General features: G+C 42.7%; 1 protein-coding gene across 1 annotated transcript in view; it reads right to left on the bottom strand.

Moving 5' to 3' along the window:
- Positions 1-1,291: 1,291 nt before the first annotated feature.
- Positions 1,292-17,545, bottom strand: part of RAB24 (RAB24, member RAS oncogene family) — a 44,028-nt gene continuing 27,774 nt past the window's right edge. Inside the window, exons 6-8 of the mRNA XM_073651188.1 lie at positions 7,562-7,612; positions 6,703-6,765; positions 1,292-1,827 (exon numbers count right to left, since the gene is read on the bottom strand). Of these exons, the coding sequence (XP_073507289.1) occupies positions 1,763-1,827; positions 6,703-6,765; positions 7,562-7,612 (179 nt within the window). The 3' untranslated portion in view covers positions 1,292-1,762. The remainder of the gene's footprint in view (positions 1,828-6,702; positions 6,766-7,561; positions 7,613-17,545) is intronic.

Genomic DNA, 17,545 nt, shown 5'->3' with positions numbered 1-17,545 from the left:
TTATTTAAAAGGGTTTGTGCACACATTAAGTATTTCCAGCAAACGTTTCTGGACCAAAAACGTGTCACCTGGAAGGAAATGCGCTGCGTAAAATAAGTGCGTTTTTGATGCGTAGTTTTGTTTTTGTTTCCCATTCATTTGGGTGAAAAATTAAAGAATTGACATACTGCAGATTTGAAACTGCTTCAAATCTGCAAGGAAAAAATAAGCGTCGCCTGCATGAGACTTCACATATCTTTTAAAGAAGTTGTTCACAACTTTTTATTATCCCCCCCCCCCCCCACCCCAATGTATTCCCCCGGGGCCCCTGAGGGATTTTGTAATTACCTTGTGTTGCAGATACTGCCTGTGAGCGGCGCTATCCTTGGCCGCTAACAGGCATGACGTGACCCCCCCACTGATGTCATGTCAAGTGAGGCGTGACATCAGTGACGCGGTTCCCATGGTGGCTGCTGAGTTGTGGGCGGTGGATGTCGGGTGTGATGCGTGGGGTAACCCGGCCCCCAGCCCAGCATCCACAGTGGAACGCAGCAGAGAGACCCCCGACTGCATCCGGAACATGACGTGACATCAGCAGATGTCAGAGCCGGCTGCAGCCGGGGGTCATGTGATGCCTGTGAGCGGCCAGTGATGCTGCCTGTGGGCGGTGCTAACTGCACCACAAGGTAATTATAAAACCACTTAGGGGCCCTGGGAGAATACATTAATTCACTTTGCTGGTACAGTAAAGTGTTTTTTTTTTTTTCATGGTAATATGCAAAGTGTGAACAAGCACCCCATTAACGGCCACACCTATCCCCCCAAAAAAACAACTTGGTGCTCCTGAATTTTTTGGAGAATATTTCTTCGAACTCTGCTCCTAGAAATGTATCAATAAATTCACTAGTTGATGTTCTTTTGCCATCCTGGAAAAACACTGATGGCACACTGATCACACCAGTGTTGGTTTTATATGGACATGTGAAGGGGACCTTATGCTGTAGACCTAATATTTATTCAGGGCAATTGTTTGAAGTCCTCATGTATGGCATAATTGCCATACATAAGATACATTTTTCAGACTGAAAAATGAACAGTGCCAATGCATCTGGTTACTTCTAGTTCCTTTTTGCGGAGTGGCTTCCTAGTGTCTGAATTGTCTCCTTTGGGGTGGGAGTCTCATTTTAAATCTTCCCCCACCTGAAAGAGTACAGCCCCTGGTCTCCCTTCACTGGAGATCACTTGTAATATATTTTTCAAACTTTACAGTAATAAATTATAGAATGTTTTTTACATACGTTCTGAAAAACCGTTTTTAGAGACTTGTGAATGAATTTTTATTTGGAAACACAAACTGGAGGGGGAAAAAATAAAAACCAAAAACACTTCTGCCGCAAACCAGTCAGTAACCGAATCTGTTAAGAAATTGTATTGTCCAGTTGATTTTCTGCAGTCATATTCCTTCATTCTTTCACGGGTTTCTGCAACAGGAAACTGACCACTCAAAGTTTATTTACAAGTTAATCTAAGAAACCGAATCCAGTGTATCGAGGTGTAGTTAATTTTCCATCTATAGTCTTTACTTTTTATGTCTCATCCTATAATGTGCATAAATAGGTCATTTGGCATAGATGGAAGATAACTTCTCCCAAAGAAGGCATGGATGTTAGATGGTACAATCGCAGGGCAGATGTCAACTCTTCATATGCTTTCAAGAAAAAAAATATATATAGCACAGACTGTCAGAGAGATGTTATTGTCAAGGCCACAGGCTCCTTTATTTCTAGTGATGGCAGCAGGCATAAGAAGTCAAGTCTCTCCGAGAGTTCAAGTCCACTCCCTTTGGCTCTGTAAATATTAAAAATAAGCGAGTCATCCAGATTGTTAATGCAGTAACACATGCAAGGGTCATTTAGGGATCCTCACTGAACACGAGCTTAATTGGTGCACGCAGGGATAGTCCTTTAATTTGGACTTTTTTCCATTCATTTTCCATCCCAATAACCTTTCATAATCAAATGCAGACTCCCCCAATATTAAAATTCTCTGAGATGGGAAAGATTCTGTATAAACAAGCACAACTCTTAAGGCCCCTTTTACATGGGCCGATCAGCCGAAAGAACATTTGTAAGAATGCTGGTTCCTGATCACTGGCCTGTGTCAACATGCGGGATCTGCTCATGACCGAGCAAACAATCGTTCATCGACTGATCGCAACGTTTATGCAGCCTAAAGATAGTCATCAGCATGGTAAACAAGGCATGTGCTGCTGAGAAGATGCAAACGCTATGGGGAAGGTATGATCCTAGTAACGATTATTCATCCCCATGCGGTCTGCATCAGCTTATTATGGGATAAAATCTGCCCATATAAAGGTATGTTCTCATGTGGCATTTTTGCAGCGTCCTTTTTCTGTAGCCAAAACCATCACTCTTAGCAGTAAAAATGTGTATAAAACGCAGCAAATATGACGGTACTGTAAAACGTAGCTTATTTTCTGCCCTCAAAAAAACCTGGGAAATCACCACATGAACATGCCATTAAATCATTCACTCTTGGGCAATGTTCCATTTTTGCACTTTCAGTCTTTCCTCCTCTTCTTCCAAAAGCCATAACTTTTTATTTTGCTGTCAACATACCTCTACGATGGTGTCTTTTTTTGTACCATTCGATGTGCTGAATAATGGGGTGAGTAATATGCAATTCCTCCCTTTTATTTTCTGTTTTGCTTTATTCATTGAGTTCATATTATGGCAAATACGACCTGGAAACCTGATTCTCCAGTTCAGTACAATTATGGCAATACCACAACTGCATTTTTTTTTGGGGGGGGGATTAAGTTGTGAAAAAAAAATTCAGAAGTTGTATAAAAAAAGAAAAGTTGGTTTGTCTCCATTTTTTGAGACATGTAATGTTTTTACTTAATCAATTTAGCTGTGTGACTGAAGTAAACACAGTTCTGGCTTTTTAATTTTTTTTTTTTATATAATTAAGTTTGAGAGTATTACAGTATATATCGCAGAGGAAGACAAAGATGGCAGCGACGGGGGCCTTCAACGGGGTCCTCAGCTGTCATAGTAACTCATCGGCAACCCATGATCACAAGAGGGACCGATAGGAGCTGGCATACGCGCGCCGGCTGTGAATTGAATGCAGCTGACAGGTGATAGCAGCATCTACATAATAGATGCGTCAATAGCGGTGTGTGGAGGGAGCTCCGCTTCTGATCCCGCTCTATACACTGTCACTCCAACGCAGGATGTAGTTACGCCCATATTCATGAAAGGGTTAATAAAAGAAAGTCAATGCTTTGGCTTATGCTAGTTGTTGTACATACAGTTTTCAATGCGCATGGTATATACTTTACAGTAGTGCTCGAATTATGAGGTGAGTCTCGCCAGTGAAGTTCTCCCAGTTAGCTTCGAAACTCAGCTGAGGTGGCAATTTTCACAACAATCACTGGTTTAGTAACATTATTGACTGACTAGTTTTGTGCTTATTCTTAAGTTATACAGAGTTTAGGATAATTTTGAATGACCGTTGATCCTAGATGCTGAGGCTCAGTCTTCACCTGGATCTGTCTTGCATGCTGACCAACGCAAGAAGCCTGACCAATAAGGCGGATGAGCTGCGGGCGCTTATATCGGAGGAGAGGTATGACATCGTAGGTATAACAGAGACTTGGCTAGACGATAGCTACGACTGGGCGGTAAATTTATTAGATTATAGTTTATTTAGAAGGGACCGGAAACAGGGGAAGGGCGGAGGAGTCTGCTTATATGTAAAGTCACGTCTAAAGCCCAGACTAAGGGAAGATATAGGAGAGGGAGAAGAGGGGGTCGAGTCCATGTGGGTAGAGATAGAGGGGGCAAAAAATAATAATAAAATATTACTGGGGGTCTGCTATAAGCCACCCAATATAACAGAGGAGAATGAGAAACTGCTATTAGGACAAATAGACAAAGTAGCAAAACATAATGAGGTGATTGTAATGGGGGACTTCAACTACCCGGATATTGACTGGGAAACAGAAACCTGTAGATCGCAGAAAGGAAAAAGGTTCTTGACAAATATCAAGGATAATTATCTCTCCCAACTAGTGCAGGAACCAACGAGAGGGAAGGCAGTGTTGGACTTAATATTGACTAATAGGCCTGATAGAATAACTGAGGTACAGATAGGGGGGCACCTAGGTAATAGCGATCATATTATCAATTTCAAAATGCTCTTCAGTAGGGTTATCAATAAGGGAACAACTAAAACATTAAACTTTAGGAGGGCGAAGTTTGATCAGCTGAAAGAAAACCTTCAACTTATAGACTGGGACAAAGTTCTTAATCAAAGGAATACGAATAGTAAATGGGAAACCTTCAAAAGAATTCTGAATACTCAGTGCGAGAGGTATATACCGTATGGGAATAAAAGGGCCAGAAATAAGAGGAAACCAATATGGTTGAATAAGAACGTAAAAGGGGCGTTAAATAGCAAAAAAGAGGCATTCAAGAGATTAAAACAGGAAAACAGCAAGGAGGCACTAATGTGTTACAAGGAAAAAACGAGAACCTGCAAAAAACAAATAAAAATAGCAAAGGAGGAAACAGAGAGACGTATTGCTAGGGAAAGTAGATCAAATCCCAAACTGTTCTTTACGTATATAAATAGTAAAAGGATTAAATCGAATAATATTGGACCGATAAAAAGTGATGAAGGCAAAATCATAGAGAAAGATGAGGATAAAGCTAATCTATTAAATAAATTTTTTTCGTCAACTTTCACAAAGGAAAAAGAACGAACAGGCGAAATGAGAAGTGACAAGCTTAATCCTCCACTAAGTATGACAAATCTAACCCAAGCTGGGGTACAGAAACGCCTCAGTAACATTAAAATAAACAAATCACCAGGACCTGATGGCATACACCCACGGGTACTAAGGGAACTAAGTAATGTGATAGACAGACCGTTATATCTTATATTTAAGGACTCTGTTGAGACTGGGTCTGTACCACTTGATTGGCGACAGGCGAATGTAGTGCCAATATTCAAAAAGGGAGCAAAAAGTAACACCGGAAACTATCGGCCGGTGAGTCTGACGTCCGTTGTGGGCAAAATTTTTGAAGGCTTTATTAATGAGGCAATCATGGAGCATCTTGATGCTAATAATCTATTAACCCCGAACCAACATGGATTCATGAGGAATCGCTCCTGCCAAACAAACCTGATTGACTTCTACGAGGAGGTTAGCTCTCGAGTAGATCAGTGGGAACCAGTGGATGTCGTGTATCTCGACTTCTCAAAAGCGTTCGATAGCGTGCCACATAATAGGTTGGTATAAAAAATGAGAATGATGGGGCTGGGGGAAAATGTCTGCAAGTGGGTAGCTAACTGGCTAAAGGATAGAAGGCAGAGGGTGGTTATAAATGGAATATACTCAGATTGGGTAAGCGTCACTAGTGGGGTACCACAGGGGTCTGTACTAGGCCCAATGTTATTTAATATCTTTATTAACGACATAGTCAACGGGATAAATAGTAAAATATCAATATTTGCAGATGACACAAAGTTATGTAAAACAATTAATACAAAAGAGGATAGTGAAGACCTACAGAGGGATTTGGATAAGCTGGGTAGGTGGAGCATTCAATGGCAAATGAGGTTTAACGAGGAGAAATGTAAGGTCATACATATGGGAAGGAAAAATGGAAGTCACCAGTACTCACTGAATGGGAAATCATTGGGGAATTCAGAGATGGAGAAGGACTTGGGCATCTTGATTGATAGCAAACTAAATTGGAGTGCCCAAAGTCAGGCCGCTGCTGTAAGGGCAAACAGGGTAATGGGATGTATCAGAAGAGGTATAGCTGCAAAGGATGAGAACATTGTTCTTCCACTGTACAAAGCACTGGTCAGACCACACTTGGAATACTGTGCTCAGTTATGGGCCCCAATATATAGAAAGGATATAAATGAGCTTGAAAAGGTACAAAGGAGGGCAACAAAATTAATAAGGGGAATGGAGGGACTGCAATACCCAGAGAGGTTGGCAAAACTAGGACTATTCAGCCTGGAAAAGAGAAGGTTGAGGGGGGACATAATAAATGTGTACAAATATGTTAGGGGACAGTATAGACACCTTGCCCGGGATTTGTTCAAAAGGAGGGATATTACGGTAACAAGAGGGCATTCACTAAGACTGGAAGAGAAAAGGTTTCAGCACCAGCATAGGAAGGGGTTCTTTACGGTAAGAGCAGTGAGAATATGGAATTCACTGAGTGAGGAGACGGTAATGTCGGATTCACTAAACCAGTTCAAGCGGGGACTGGATGCTTTTCTAGATACCAGGCAGATTTCTGCATATACTTAAAAATAGAATAAAATAGTAGGTTGATACAGGGATTTATTCTGACTGCTGGTTTCAGAGTCGGGAGGGAATTTTTCCTCAGGTGAAGATTGGCTAAATCATTTGGGGTTTTTGCCCTCCTCTGGATCAACTTTAGCAATTACAGAACTAACAGGTCGAACTTGATGGACGCAAGTCTTTATTCGGCTTTACTAACTATGACCTATGACCTGTCTGGTGAGGCCTCAACAAACGAAGTTTCAGAAGCCCTGCTTTATAGGGCACAATTCTATTCTTCTGGTCACAGGAAATTCCTCTGTAATGCGCAGCTTGTAGAACACTTTCAAGTAAAATAAAGCTATGGAGTAGTAGATTATTATACCTACCGGATTGGACTTGAAAATCACTGTAATTCACATAGTCTTCTGCAACTTTCTGAAATAGTTCATCTGTTTACACACAAAAGCATGAATGTACAAGAATGAATGCGAAGAACACACTAATGCACCTAGAAAAACAACACAACGCTATATACAAATACTATTTTGATATTCTACGTATCTTGTCTCGTACATAGATTTTCTTGGCAAAAATCTGCATGTTTTGTTTGCAGTCTACAAAAAAAAGCACCTTCAAACTAGACTTGGGCGAGTACCACTGTGGATCTTGTATCAACTGATTTAATGAATATTGGGAATGATCTTTGTATACAAAATTAAGTATTCCTAAACACTTGGGAAAATGTCCCTGTTTTCTCCCAGGTTCGGCCACTTTAGTTGTAATTGGAAAAGTGTGCCCATATTATGGCCATGTAGAGATGACCTCCCAAATGAAGGGAGAGGACGCAGCTTTGCGTGGGCGAGCAGTACTAACCGTGGTGCCAGCTTGTCACACAGGTAGAGCATCTGAACCTTTGCCTGCTATATCCACATATCGGCACAGAAGGGGATAGTTCTGCTATCAGACAGCACATAACCACCAAGTCTTGTAGCCCAGGAGGAAATGTTTTATTTTTTTAAACTTCTAAATACCATTGGTTTGTCTTTGACTAAAGAACACTGTTCACGAGACACATTCTAGACTTTTTTTTAGTATTTCTAAGTTGATTTTTTTTCTATTTTTGTGGTCTCTGCAATTCTTGCACCAAGCAGGCACTGCCACATACAATGGGGAAATGACTATTTTAAATAAGACTATGCCCCCTCTACCAATTCACAGCTCAATCACAGCTGTACCAGACCTTACCTACACTTTGTCCAGTTTTACTCGATGTTTCACAGAGGTGAGCTTTAATCTCTGTAGAAAGGAGACATAATGAGATGGCAAATTTACAAAGGTCAGTCAGTCAGATATTTAGCAATATTGTATTGTATGAAGGTGCAATCATACCCCTGCAATGGCTGGTTTCATATACTAACTGGCCATGCCCAATACACCTTACTGTACAGTGCACTAGTATAAGCTGCTGCTATTAGAAAATTGACACTAAGCAGAAAGTGTTGTCTGCCTGTTCAGGGCGAGCCAACAATAATCTTTTGCAGGTCTTCTCTGCTTTTATCTTGGCTAGCTATTTTCCTTCTTGGTGGGAAATTAGGACAATATGGCCTCCCGGATGGTGCATCGTTACCTCCTCTTCCAACTTGAGCACAAAGTTGTATATGGAACCTATAAAGGGCAACAATTTATTTACTTTTGGTGCTTTCACTCCTATGAGGATTTAAACTCAGCCCATGTTCTTCTAGCCGGACTCACTCACTGAGGCTGAGTCATGTGACACTGTGGCTTCCCACCACTAAAAATTACCTCTGGCTTCTTCAGGCCCACCTGGTCTTGTCCTCCTTCTATTCTGCAACAGAAAATAACCTCTAAGCCCAATTGCTTCAGGCCATTGAGGTTATGGCTCCACGGCCACCCAGTAGATTGCACTTTGCCTGTACTTTTCAAGGTTGTGCAAGACCAGGCAGCTTGCCCACTTCACCAGATTTACAATGCAGCACCATTGTGATCTTAGTAGGCTGCAATCATTTCCTACTCCTCACTTCTGGGTGGTGTGTGACTTAGTCTCACCAGAACATTTAAGGGTTTATCTTACAGAAGACATTTATAGCAGATCCATGACGTACTAAGCTATAGAACTGGGGTCCCCTGATCTCTTGTTATGATCATCATCCAACCACCAATGAGTAGAGAGGTGGCAGCACATGCGCCGGTATTCCAATTCAATGCTATGAAAGTTCAGAATACAGACTAGTATTTGCTCCATTGCCATCTACTAGGACTTCTGCGCTGCATGGACATTTTCTTTTTTTGTTTTACCTGTGGTTGGGACATAAGTAGGGTACAAGGGGGCACCCTTACCCCAGTGTTGTTCTAGGCAGTATTATCTTCTGCATTTGTCTTCTAGCTGTAAAAATTCAAGCCTGTCACCACATGCCCAACTCGGCAGATCCTCCACCTATTTTACCTTTGCATTGCAGGTGTATGTGGCTGCAAAGCTATGGTGAGCATTGGTCAACCATATTACCTTCCATAGGAGGAGTGATTGTGTTAGTAAATATTATCCTCTTTGGCCAGATGGTGTAACTGACTGACATTGCATTGCAGTTATTACAAGCATCAGGTAATTACCATATTACCCGCTAGAAAGGTGGAGTAATGGTGTAATGCACAATACACATTGCTATGCAGTTACTGTGGGCACCAACCAGCTTCATTTCCTGATTTCACTGGGCATCTAGCCGTGCTTTGCAGATTACCTTATTTTGCTAGATGCCATAATAAACTGCTAAAAAAATGCTAAATACTGGAGTCTTGGAGAACATATATGGGGCTGCCAGCCAACTAATTGGTGGGTGAGAAGGCAATCGGATCACTTTGTTCTTCTGGGGATGTCCTTCGGCAACTTTCACATGAGTGAAGCACATGAGCGCTTGGCCAAATTATCGCTCCAGTATATGGGAAATATGACTGGCAGCCAAACTATCAACTGAAGCTTTTATTTTTGTCCGACAGACATCTTAGTATTTGGACAGTCACTTGCTCATCAGAGGATGTGGCTTCTGGACTCCCCTCCAGAATATTTTCTCCATAACCAGCAGCCACATCCTCTGCTTCGCCTGCTATTGCAGGAGCTAAGAGAATAGGTTACAGGCATGGTGTGCACAATACTAGTCCAGTCAAAAGTTTTGTTTTTTTTAATAAAACCCCTCAACTCACCCATTGAGAAAATCCTGCAAATGCCACTTTCCCCCAGGACTATAATTTAACGCTCTGTTATATACTGTAGTAACAGAACTGCATGAGCACTGTGGAAGTATTCCCTTGTCAATGTGGGGTGGGCAGGATTCCTCTCCAGGAACCTGATTTATTATCCAAAGTGGAGAGCTGCCCCTAGAGTAGCATCCTCTGGAGGATTCAGCACATCAGTGCATTACATCTCACTGCTCAACACTTACTGATATTATGTCATGCCAGAGTTTGTACCTGGCCACTGTGCGACACTACTCGGTATATTGGCTCCTTGAGTTGATGTGTAAGAAGCTTGATGGTTATAGGAAGCGATTGATTGCAGTTATTTATTCCAATGGGTGTGCAACCAAATATTAAGTGGAGGGTGGCAACAATGTTGTCTGGCCCATTTTACAGATGTGTGAAACATAATTTCACACTTTTTTTTATTCTGTTTCAAAACACACAAAGGAAATAAACATGTTTATAACAAAACGTGATTGCAATCATTTTCTGGGACAAATACTTAAATTTCTGGAACAATTTCAGGGGTGCCAACACTTTCGGCTGCGTATGTATATACGCACGTGTGTGTATGTATGTGTGCATTGTGAAAGTATTTGGCCCCCTTGAACTTTTCTACCTGACCTGGAGAAGGTGCTTACAGAATTCCAGGTGGAATATTTCTGTTGGGCTGGAATCCCACCTTGGCCAGTCAGGGTATGTGTGAGGACCCCAGACTCGAAGATTTTTAGCCACACCCTCACTGGTGGCTTCAGATGGTAGAGTTTCCTACGGATGGCATAGAAGGTTTTGCAGGCCTTGTCCTTCAGGGTCTCTATGGCGTGTTTGAAGCTCCCTGACCGATGAATTTCCAGGCCCAGGTAGGTGTACTTGTCCGTTTCTGTAAGAGCGCAGTTGTTTCGCACAAATGAAGGGTGCTGGTCCAATCTTGTTTTTCTCTAATGGAACACCATGGTGTTGGTTTTGTTTGGGTTGATGGGTAATGCCCATGTGGAGCTGAATTTCTCCAGTTTTCAGATGGTCTTGGAGACCCTTCTCGGTTGGTGATAGCAGCAGTAGGTCATCTGCATACAGCAGGAATTTCGCCTGGACGTCATGGAGTGTGAGACCTGGAGCTGCGGAGGACTCCAGAGCAGTGGCCAGCTCATTGATGTAGATATCAAAGAGCGTTGGACTTAGGCTGCAGCCCTGTCTGACTCCTCGGCACTGCTGGAAATCAGCCGTTCTTTTCCCGTTCACCCTCACGCTGCAGCGCTTTTCAGTGTAGGAGCTTTTGATGACCTCATAGGTCTTTCCTCCAATTCCACTCTCCAGCAGTTTCAGAAACAGGCCTGGGTGCCATATTGAATCAAAGGCTTTTTGAAAGTCTAAAAAACAAGCATATATCTTCCCGTGCTTTGTATTGTGGACGTGACTCTGAATCAGGCTGTGCAGGATGTAGATGTGGTTTGGCATGAACCCTGCTTGGCTTTTGCTGAGGATGTTGTGTTCGGTGAGAAAACGGAGGATCCTCTTGTTTAGGATACTGTTGAACAGTTTTCCCAGGTTGCTGCTGACACATATGCCTCTGTAGTCGGCAGGGTCATACCTGTCCCCACTCGTGAATGGGTGAGATGAGGCCTTTATTCCAGGTGTGAGGGAAGTAGCCAGCGCTCAGCACGATGTTGAACAGTTTAGCTATTGCAGCCTTTATTTCTGGTGGGCTGTATTTCGGCATTTCCGGCAGGATTCCATCCAGGCCGCTGGCTTTTCTACACCTTGTGGAAGACATTGTCTCTGAAACTTCCTGTAATGTGATGGTGTATCCAGAGGGTTTTGGAAATCTTTTACTTTTTTCCTCCATTGCCTTTAGTTTTGCAATCATATTTTCCTGTTCTTGGCTTAGTCCTTCCTTCGAGATGTTTTTGTGTATAGGTCACTGAAGTACTGGAGCCAGATGTTGCCGTTTTGGATATGTATGTTGCTTTTCTTGGTTTTTGTTCCCATGTGGTTCCATAGTTCCCAGAAGGAGTTGTCTTGGAAGGGCGTCTTGGAGTTGGTTAAGTTTAGTGGAGATATAACTCTGCTTCTTCCTCCTGAGAATGGCTTTTTATTGCCTTTGTATGGTGTCGTAGGCATCTCTGAGGTCCGGATGGTTGGGGTCTCTGTGTTTCTTGTTTGAGGTTGTTGTCAGGCTCTTCCGAACGGCTTTACATTCTCTGTCAAACCAACCGTAGATCTGTTTTTCTTTTGGTCTCTTGTAGTTGACTTTTTTAAGGTCTGACAATTCGGCCATGGTGTAGAGTATATCACTGAGATCTTTAGCAGCTTGATTCACAACTTCTGGGTTTGACTTGTACTCATAGTTGTAGAAGTGGTGGAGCATCTCCTGTATTTTGGGGTTGCTTGGAACCTGTTTATATTTTGCTGCCGATACCTTGGACCATTTATAGGATGGAGGCAGGTTGAGGAGGCCGTTTAGCTGGTGCTGGTGCTTCTGTTGATGAGTTTTTTGAAGATTTCATGTATAGAAGAAGTTGGCTGTGATCTGTCAGGTGCAATTGTGGGGTGACAAAGGCACTGATATTTGCCGGGTCCATGTCTGTAATGGCATAGTAAACAACAATCCTTCTTACATGTGAGTTTAATGTAAATCTTCCTAGAGAGTCTCCTTTAGTACGGCCATTGAGTATATCAAGTCCTAAACTTCTGCATAGGTTCAGGAGCTTTTTGCCACTTTTGTTGACTGTACTGTCATAGCTGTTTCTCTCTGTGTGTACTGAGCCGTGGACGTCAGATTCTGCTCCAAATATGTAGATGTTTCCGTCCGTGGTCAGAAAGTCTTTCTCTCCCTGTTCTGGCATTGAGGTCTCCAAAGATGAGAACTTTGCCCAGGGCCTGATAATGGGCAGCTTCTCTTTGTAAGGTCTCAAAGCTGTCTGGATTGAAGTAGGGTGACTCAGGCGGGGGCATGTAGGTAGCGCAGAGGTAGACATCAGACTGAGAGGTGAGGATGAAGCTGCTGATTTTGATCTATATGTGGCTGTCTCCTCTCTTCATCAGTTTGATGTACGGTTGGAGCTCTTCTTTATACCAGACCGATATTCCTCCTGCGCAGCGGCCCTGTTTGATGTTTTTATTTTTCAGGGCAGGGACGGAGATTTCCCTGAATCCAATGGGCACCAGGGATTCATTTTCAGCTCTGGTCTATGTTTCCAGGAGGATCTGGATGTCTATATTTTTCAGTCTTTGTGTAACATTGCGGTCATTGGTGTTACGTCCAAAGGCCGTGGTGTTCAGGCCTTGGATGTTCCAACTGCTAATAGTAAGTGGTCATTTTTTGCTCTATAACGTGTGCATATACAGTACAGACCAAAAGTTTGGATACACCTTCTCATTTAAAGATTTTTCTGTATTTTCTTGACTATGAAAACTGTACATTCACACTGAAGGCATCAAAACTATGAATTAACACATGTGGAATTATATACTTAACAAAAAAGTGTGAAACAACTGAAAATATGTTTTATATTCTAGGTTCTTCAAAGTAGCCACCTTTTGCTTTGATGACTGCTTTGCACACTCTTGGCATTCTCTTGATGAGCTTCAAGAGGTAGTCACCGGAAATGGTCTTCCAACAATCCTGAAGGAGTTCCCAGAGATGCTTAGCACTTGTTGGCCCTTTTGCCTTCACTCTGCGGTCCAGCTCACCCCAAACCATCTCGATTGAGTTCAGGTCTGGTGACTGTGGAAGCCAGGTCATCTGGCGTAGCACCCTATCACTCTCCTTCTTGGTCAAATAGCCCTTACACAGACTGGAGGTGTGTTTCGGGTCATTGTTCTGTTGAAAAATAAATGATGGTCCAACTAAACGCAAACCGGATGGAATAGCATGCTGCTGCAAGATGCTGTGATAGCCATGCTGGTTCAGTATGCCTTCAATTTTGAATAAATCCCCAACAGTGTCACCAGCAAAGCACCCCCACACCATCACACCTCCTCCTCCATGCTTCACGGTGGGAACCAGGCATGTAGAGTCCATCCGTTCACCTTTTCTGCGTCGCACAGAGACACGGTGGTTGGAACCAAAGATCTCTAATTTGGATTCATCAGACCAAAGCACAGATTTCCACTGGTCTAATGTCCATTCCTTGTGTTCTTTAGCCCAAACAAGTCTCTTCTGCTTGTTGCCTGTCCTTAGCAGTGGTTTCCTAGCAGCTATTTTACCATGAAGGCCTGCTGCACAAAGTCTCCTCTTAACAGTTGTTGAAGAGATGTGTCTGCTGCTAGAACTCTGTGTGGCATTGACCTGGTCTCTAATCTGAGCTGCTGTTAACCTGCGATTTCTGAGGCTGGTGACTCGAATAAACTTATCCTCAGAAGCAGAGGTGACTCTTGGTCTTCCTTTCCTGGGGCGGTCCTCATGTGAGCCATTTCTTTGTAGCGCTTGATGGTTTCTGCAACTGCACTTGGGGACACTGTCAAAGTTTGCCCAATTTTTCGGACTGACTGACCTTCATTTCTTAAAGTAATGATGGCCACTCGTTTTTCTTTACTTAGCTGCTTTTTTCTTGCCATAATACAAATTCTAACAGTCTGTTCAGTAGGAGTATCAGCTGTGTATCCACCAGACTTCTGCACAACACAACTGATGGTCCCAAAACCATTTATAAGGCAAGAAATCCCACTTATTAAACCTGACAGGGCACACCTGTGAAGTGAAAACCATTTCCAGTGACTACCTCTTGAAGCTCAACAAGAGAATGCCAAGAGTGTGCAAAGCAGTCATCAAAGCAAAAGGTGGCTACTTTGAAGAACCTAGAATATAAGACCTATTTTCAGTTGTTTCACACTTTTTTGTTAAGTATATAATTCCACATGTGTTAATTCATAGTTTTGATGCCTTCAGTGTGAATGTTCAATTTTCATAGTCAAGAAAATATAGAAAAATCTTTAAATGAGAAGGTGTGTCCAAACTTTTGGTCTGTACTGTACGTTGTAATGAGTGTGGTTGTGTAGGACACACCGGATTTCTAACTGGTTTATTAATGACGTTTGTTTCATCCAGTCACATTAGTTTCCTGCACAATGTGCTGAGCAGGGTCTTTATCTCCTCCATGTCTCTGCTCTGCATTTGTCTTCTCTGGATGTCTCTGTTTTGTATATCTCTGTGTAAGGCTGGTGGTCTCCTTCGTGGTGGTATTCTCTGATGGTCCAGTTGTGAGTGAGGGTGTTTTGTTTCCAGTTTTTTTGTGAGATAATTGTGGTTTCCTGTCTTTTCATTGCCGGCGGTCTTTTCACAGAATTTTGGCTGGTGTTAGGTCCAGGCCAAGGGTCTCTGTTTAGTATGATGTCCTTCAGCTCCTTGGCCAGGTGCTTGCTGTCATACAGGTGATGGTGATTTATGGAGGGGTGTTGTGCCAGAGTCACTCCTGGCACAAATTTCATTCTTGTTGTTGGGTCCATGTTGATGTCCTGGATAGTCTGGCTGGTTATATCCGTTCTTGGGAGCAGAGATGACAGAATGATTTTGCTTTCCGGGAATTTTAGTTGTGTTGTCCTTGCTAGTTGGGCCAATTGTTCTGCGATCAGCTGGTGCTGGTCTGGCAGGTTGTTTGTACCTGTGTGTATTATAATATGATTTGGGTTGCTAAATCGTGGATTATTGATGACTGTTGTCACCTGTTCAATGGTTGCACAGCGGATTTTATTGACTCTTCTTCCTGGGAATAGACGCTGTGTGTTTAGGTACTTCCCATTTGAGTCCATTATTAGGACGATATCTGGACTTTGTAATGTCACGGGTGGGTTATGTGACTGCTGATGGGGGTCTGTGCTGGAGACTATGTTGGTGTCAGTTTCTCTTCTCTCTTCTATGGATCTGGTTTCTGGTTCACTTTTATTAGTTTCAGGTTTGTTCGTATTGTTGGGGTTATTTGGCATCTCGGTCTCTCAGTGGAGGTCACATTGTCTGCACCCATTCTCGTTCCCGTAGCCCCCTCTTGGTTCAGATGTCCAGGTGTCTGTGGTTTTAATTTTAGCTTTTCCACCTCCTGTCTCAGCCTGGCATTTTCTTGCTGCAGTTCACACATTGCTGTTCTTATTTCCTGCAGTTCAGACCTGTTTTCACATTTCAGTTTGTTTATCTCATTGATTACTTGGTCATTTGCATTTCTGTCACCAGGGTTTCTTTGTACAATTTAAGCAAGAGCTTCAAAGTCTCTTTCTAGTTGAGCTAGAAGGTCTCTGAGGGTCTGGGGTGAGGGGTGTGAAGCATTGGGGGCAGCAGTGGTGTTCCTGGATGTCTCTGTAGGGGGGTGGATATCCGAGGTGGCTGGGGCTTGTTGTTCCTTATGAGTTTGGGCCTGGAGTTTAATATTAGGGAAACTGTCTGTTTGCTGTCTGTCCTCCAGAAGATTCTTGTTTAGTCCTTTAAATCTTCTAATTTCTCCTTTTCCATAAAAATCTTGAGCCCAGCTCGGTCCGGCTCGCTTTTCTCATCCGCGGAGTTGAATTTTTCCAGGTCATGTCTCACAGTTTACTCATTACAAGGTATAAAGTGATGAAAGTTCAGGAGCTCATGTTCTGTGCTGCTTACACCTAGGAATGGTGGGCGGATGGGGAGATATATATATATATATATATATATATATATATATATATATATATATATATATATATATATAATATAATATATCTCAGTGCCTACAAGTAGTATTCAACCCCCTGCAGATTTAGCTGGTTGACACATGTGGAATTAACTTGGCATTGACATTTGTACTGTAGATCAGCCTGGAAGTGGGAAATGCACTGCAGCAAATATTGTTTTGGTTTGTTTATTTATTTTTTTTTAAAACGTTAAAAGTTAATTCAGAGTGTCATTTATTATTCAACCCCTCAAACCACAAGAATTCTGTTTGGTCCCCCTAAAGTATTAAGAAGTAGTTCAGGCACCAAGAATAATGAGCTTCACATGTGTGGATTAAAGATCTCTTTTGCCAGCCTTTTCTGACTATTTAAGACCCTCCCCAAACTTGTGAAGGCTTATGGAACTACTGTTAGCCTTCCACGGCCTGGACAGCCTTTGAAAGTGTCCTCCCGTGCCGAGGCCAGGCTTGTCCGAAGAGTCTAGGCTAACCCAAGGACAACAAGGAAGGAGCTCCGGGAAGATCTCATGGCAGTGGGGGCATTGGTTTCAGTCAATACCATAAGTAACGTACTCCACCGCAATGGTCTCCGTTCCAGACGAGCCCGTAAGGTACCTTTACTTTCAAAGCGTCATGTCAAGGCTCGTCTACAGTTTGCTCATGATCACTTGGAGGACTCTGAGACAGACTGGTTCAAGGTTCTATGGTCTGATGAGACCAAGATCGAGATCTTTGGTGCCAACCACACACGTGACGTTTGGAGACTGGATGGCACTGCATACGACCCCAAGAATACCATCCCTACAGTCAAGCATGGTGGTGGCAGCATCATGCTGTGGGGCTGTTTCTCAGCCATCTGGTCCGCATCCATGGGAAGATGGATAGCACGGCCTACCTGGAGATTTTGGCCAAGAACCTCCGCTCCTCCATCAAGGATCTTAAGATGGGTCGTAATTTCATCTTCCAACAAGACAACGACCCAAAGCACACAGCCAAGAAAACCAAGGCCTGGTTCAATAGGGAAAAAGTCAAGGTGTTGGAGTGGCCTAGTCAGTCTCCTGACCTTAACCCAATTGAAAACTTGTGGAAGGAGCTCAAGAATAAAGTTCACATGAGACACCCAAAGAACCTAGATAACTTGGAGAAGATCTGCATGGAGGAGTGGGCCAAGATAACTCCACAGACCTGTGCCAGCCTGATCAGGTCTTATAAAAGACGATTATTAGCTGTAATTGCAAACAAGGGTTATTCCACAAAATATTAAACATAGGGGTTGTATAATAATTGACCCACACTTTTATGTTTAAAATTTAATAAAATTCAACTGAGCAACATAACTTTTTGGTTTGTA

Source organism: Phyllobates terribilis, unplaced genomic scaffold, assembly GCF_046119375.1.
Source record: "Phyllobates terribilis strain yellow unplaced genomic scaffold, ASM4611937v1 Scaffold_11__3_contigs__length_659146591, whole genome shotgun sequence".
In the NCBI taxonomy this organism is placed as follows: Eukaryota; Metazoa; Chordata; class Amphibia; order Anura; family Dendrobatidae; genus Phyllobates; species Phyllobates terribilis.
The sequence above is the reverse complement of the archived record's forward strand: the minus strand, read 5'-3'. Positions and strand labels throughout refer to the sequence as shown.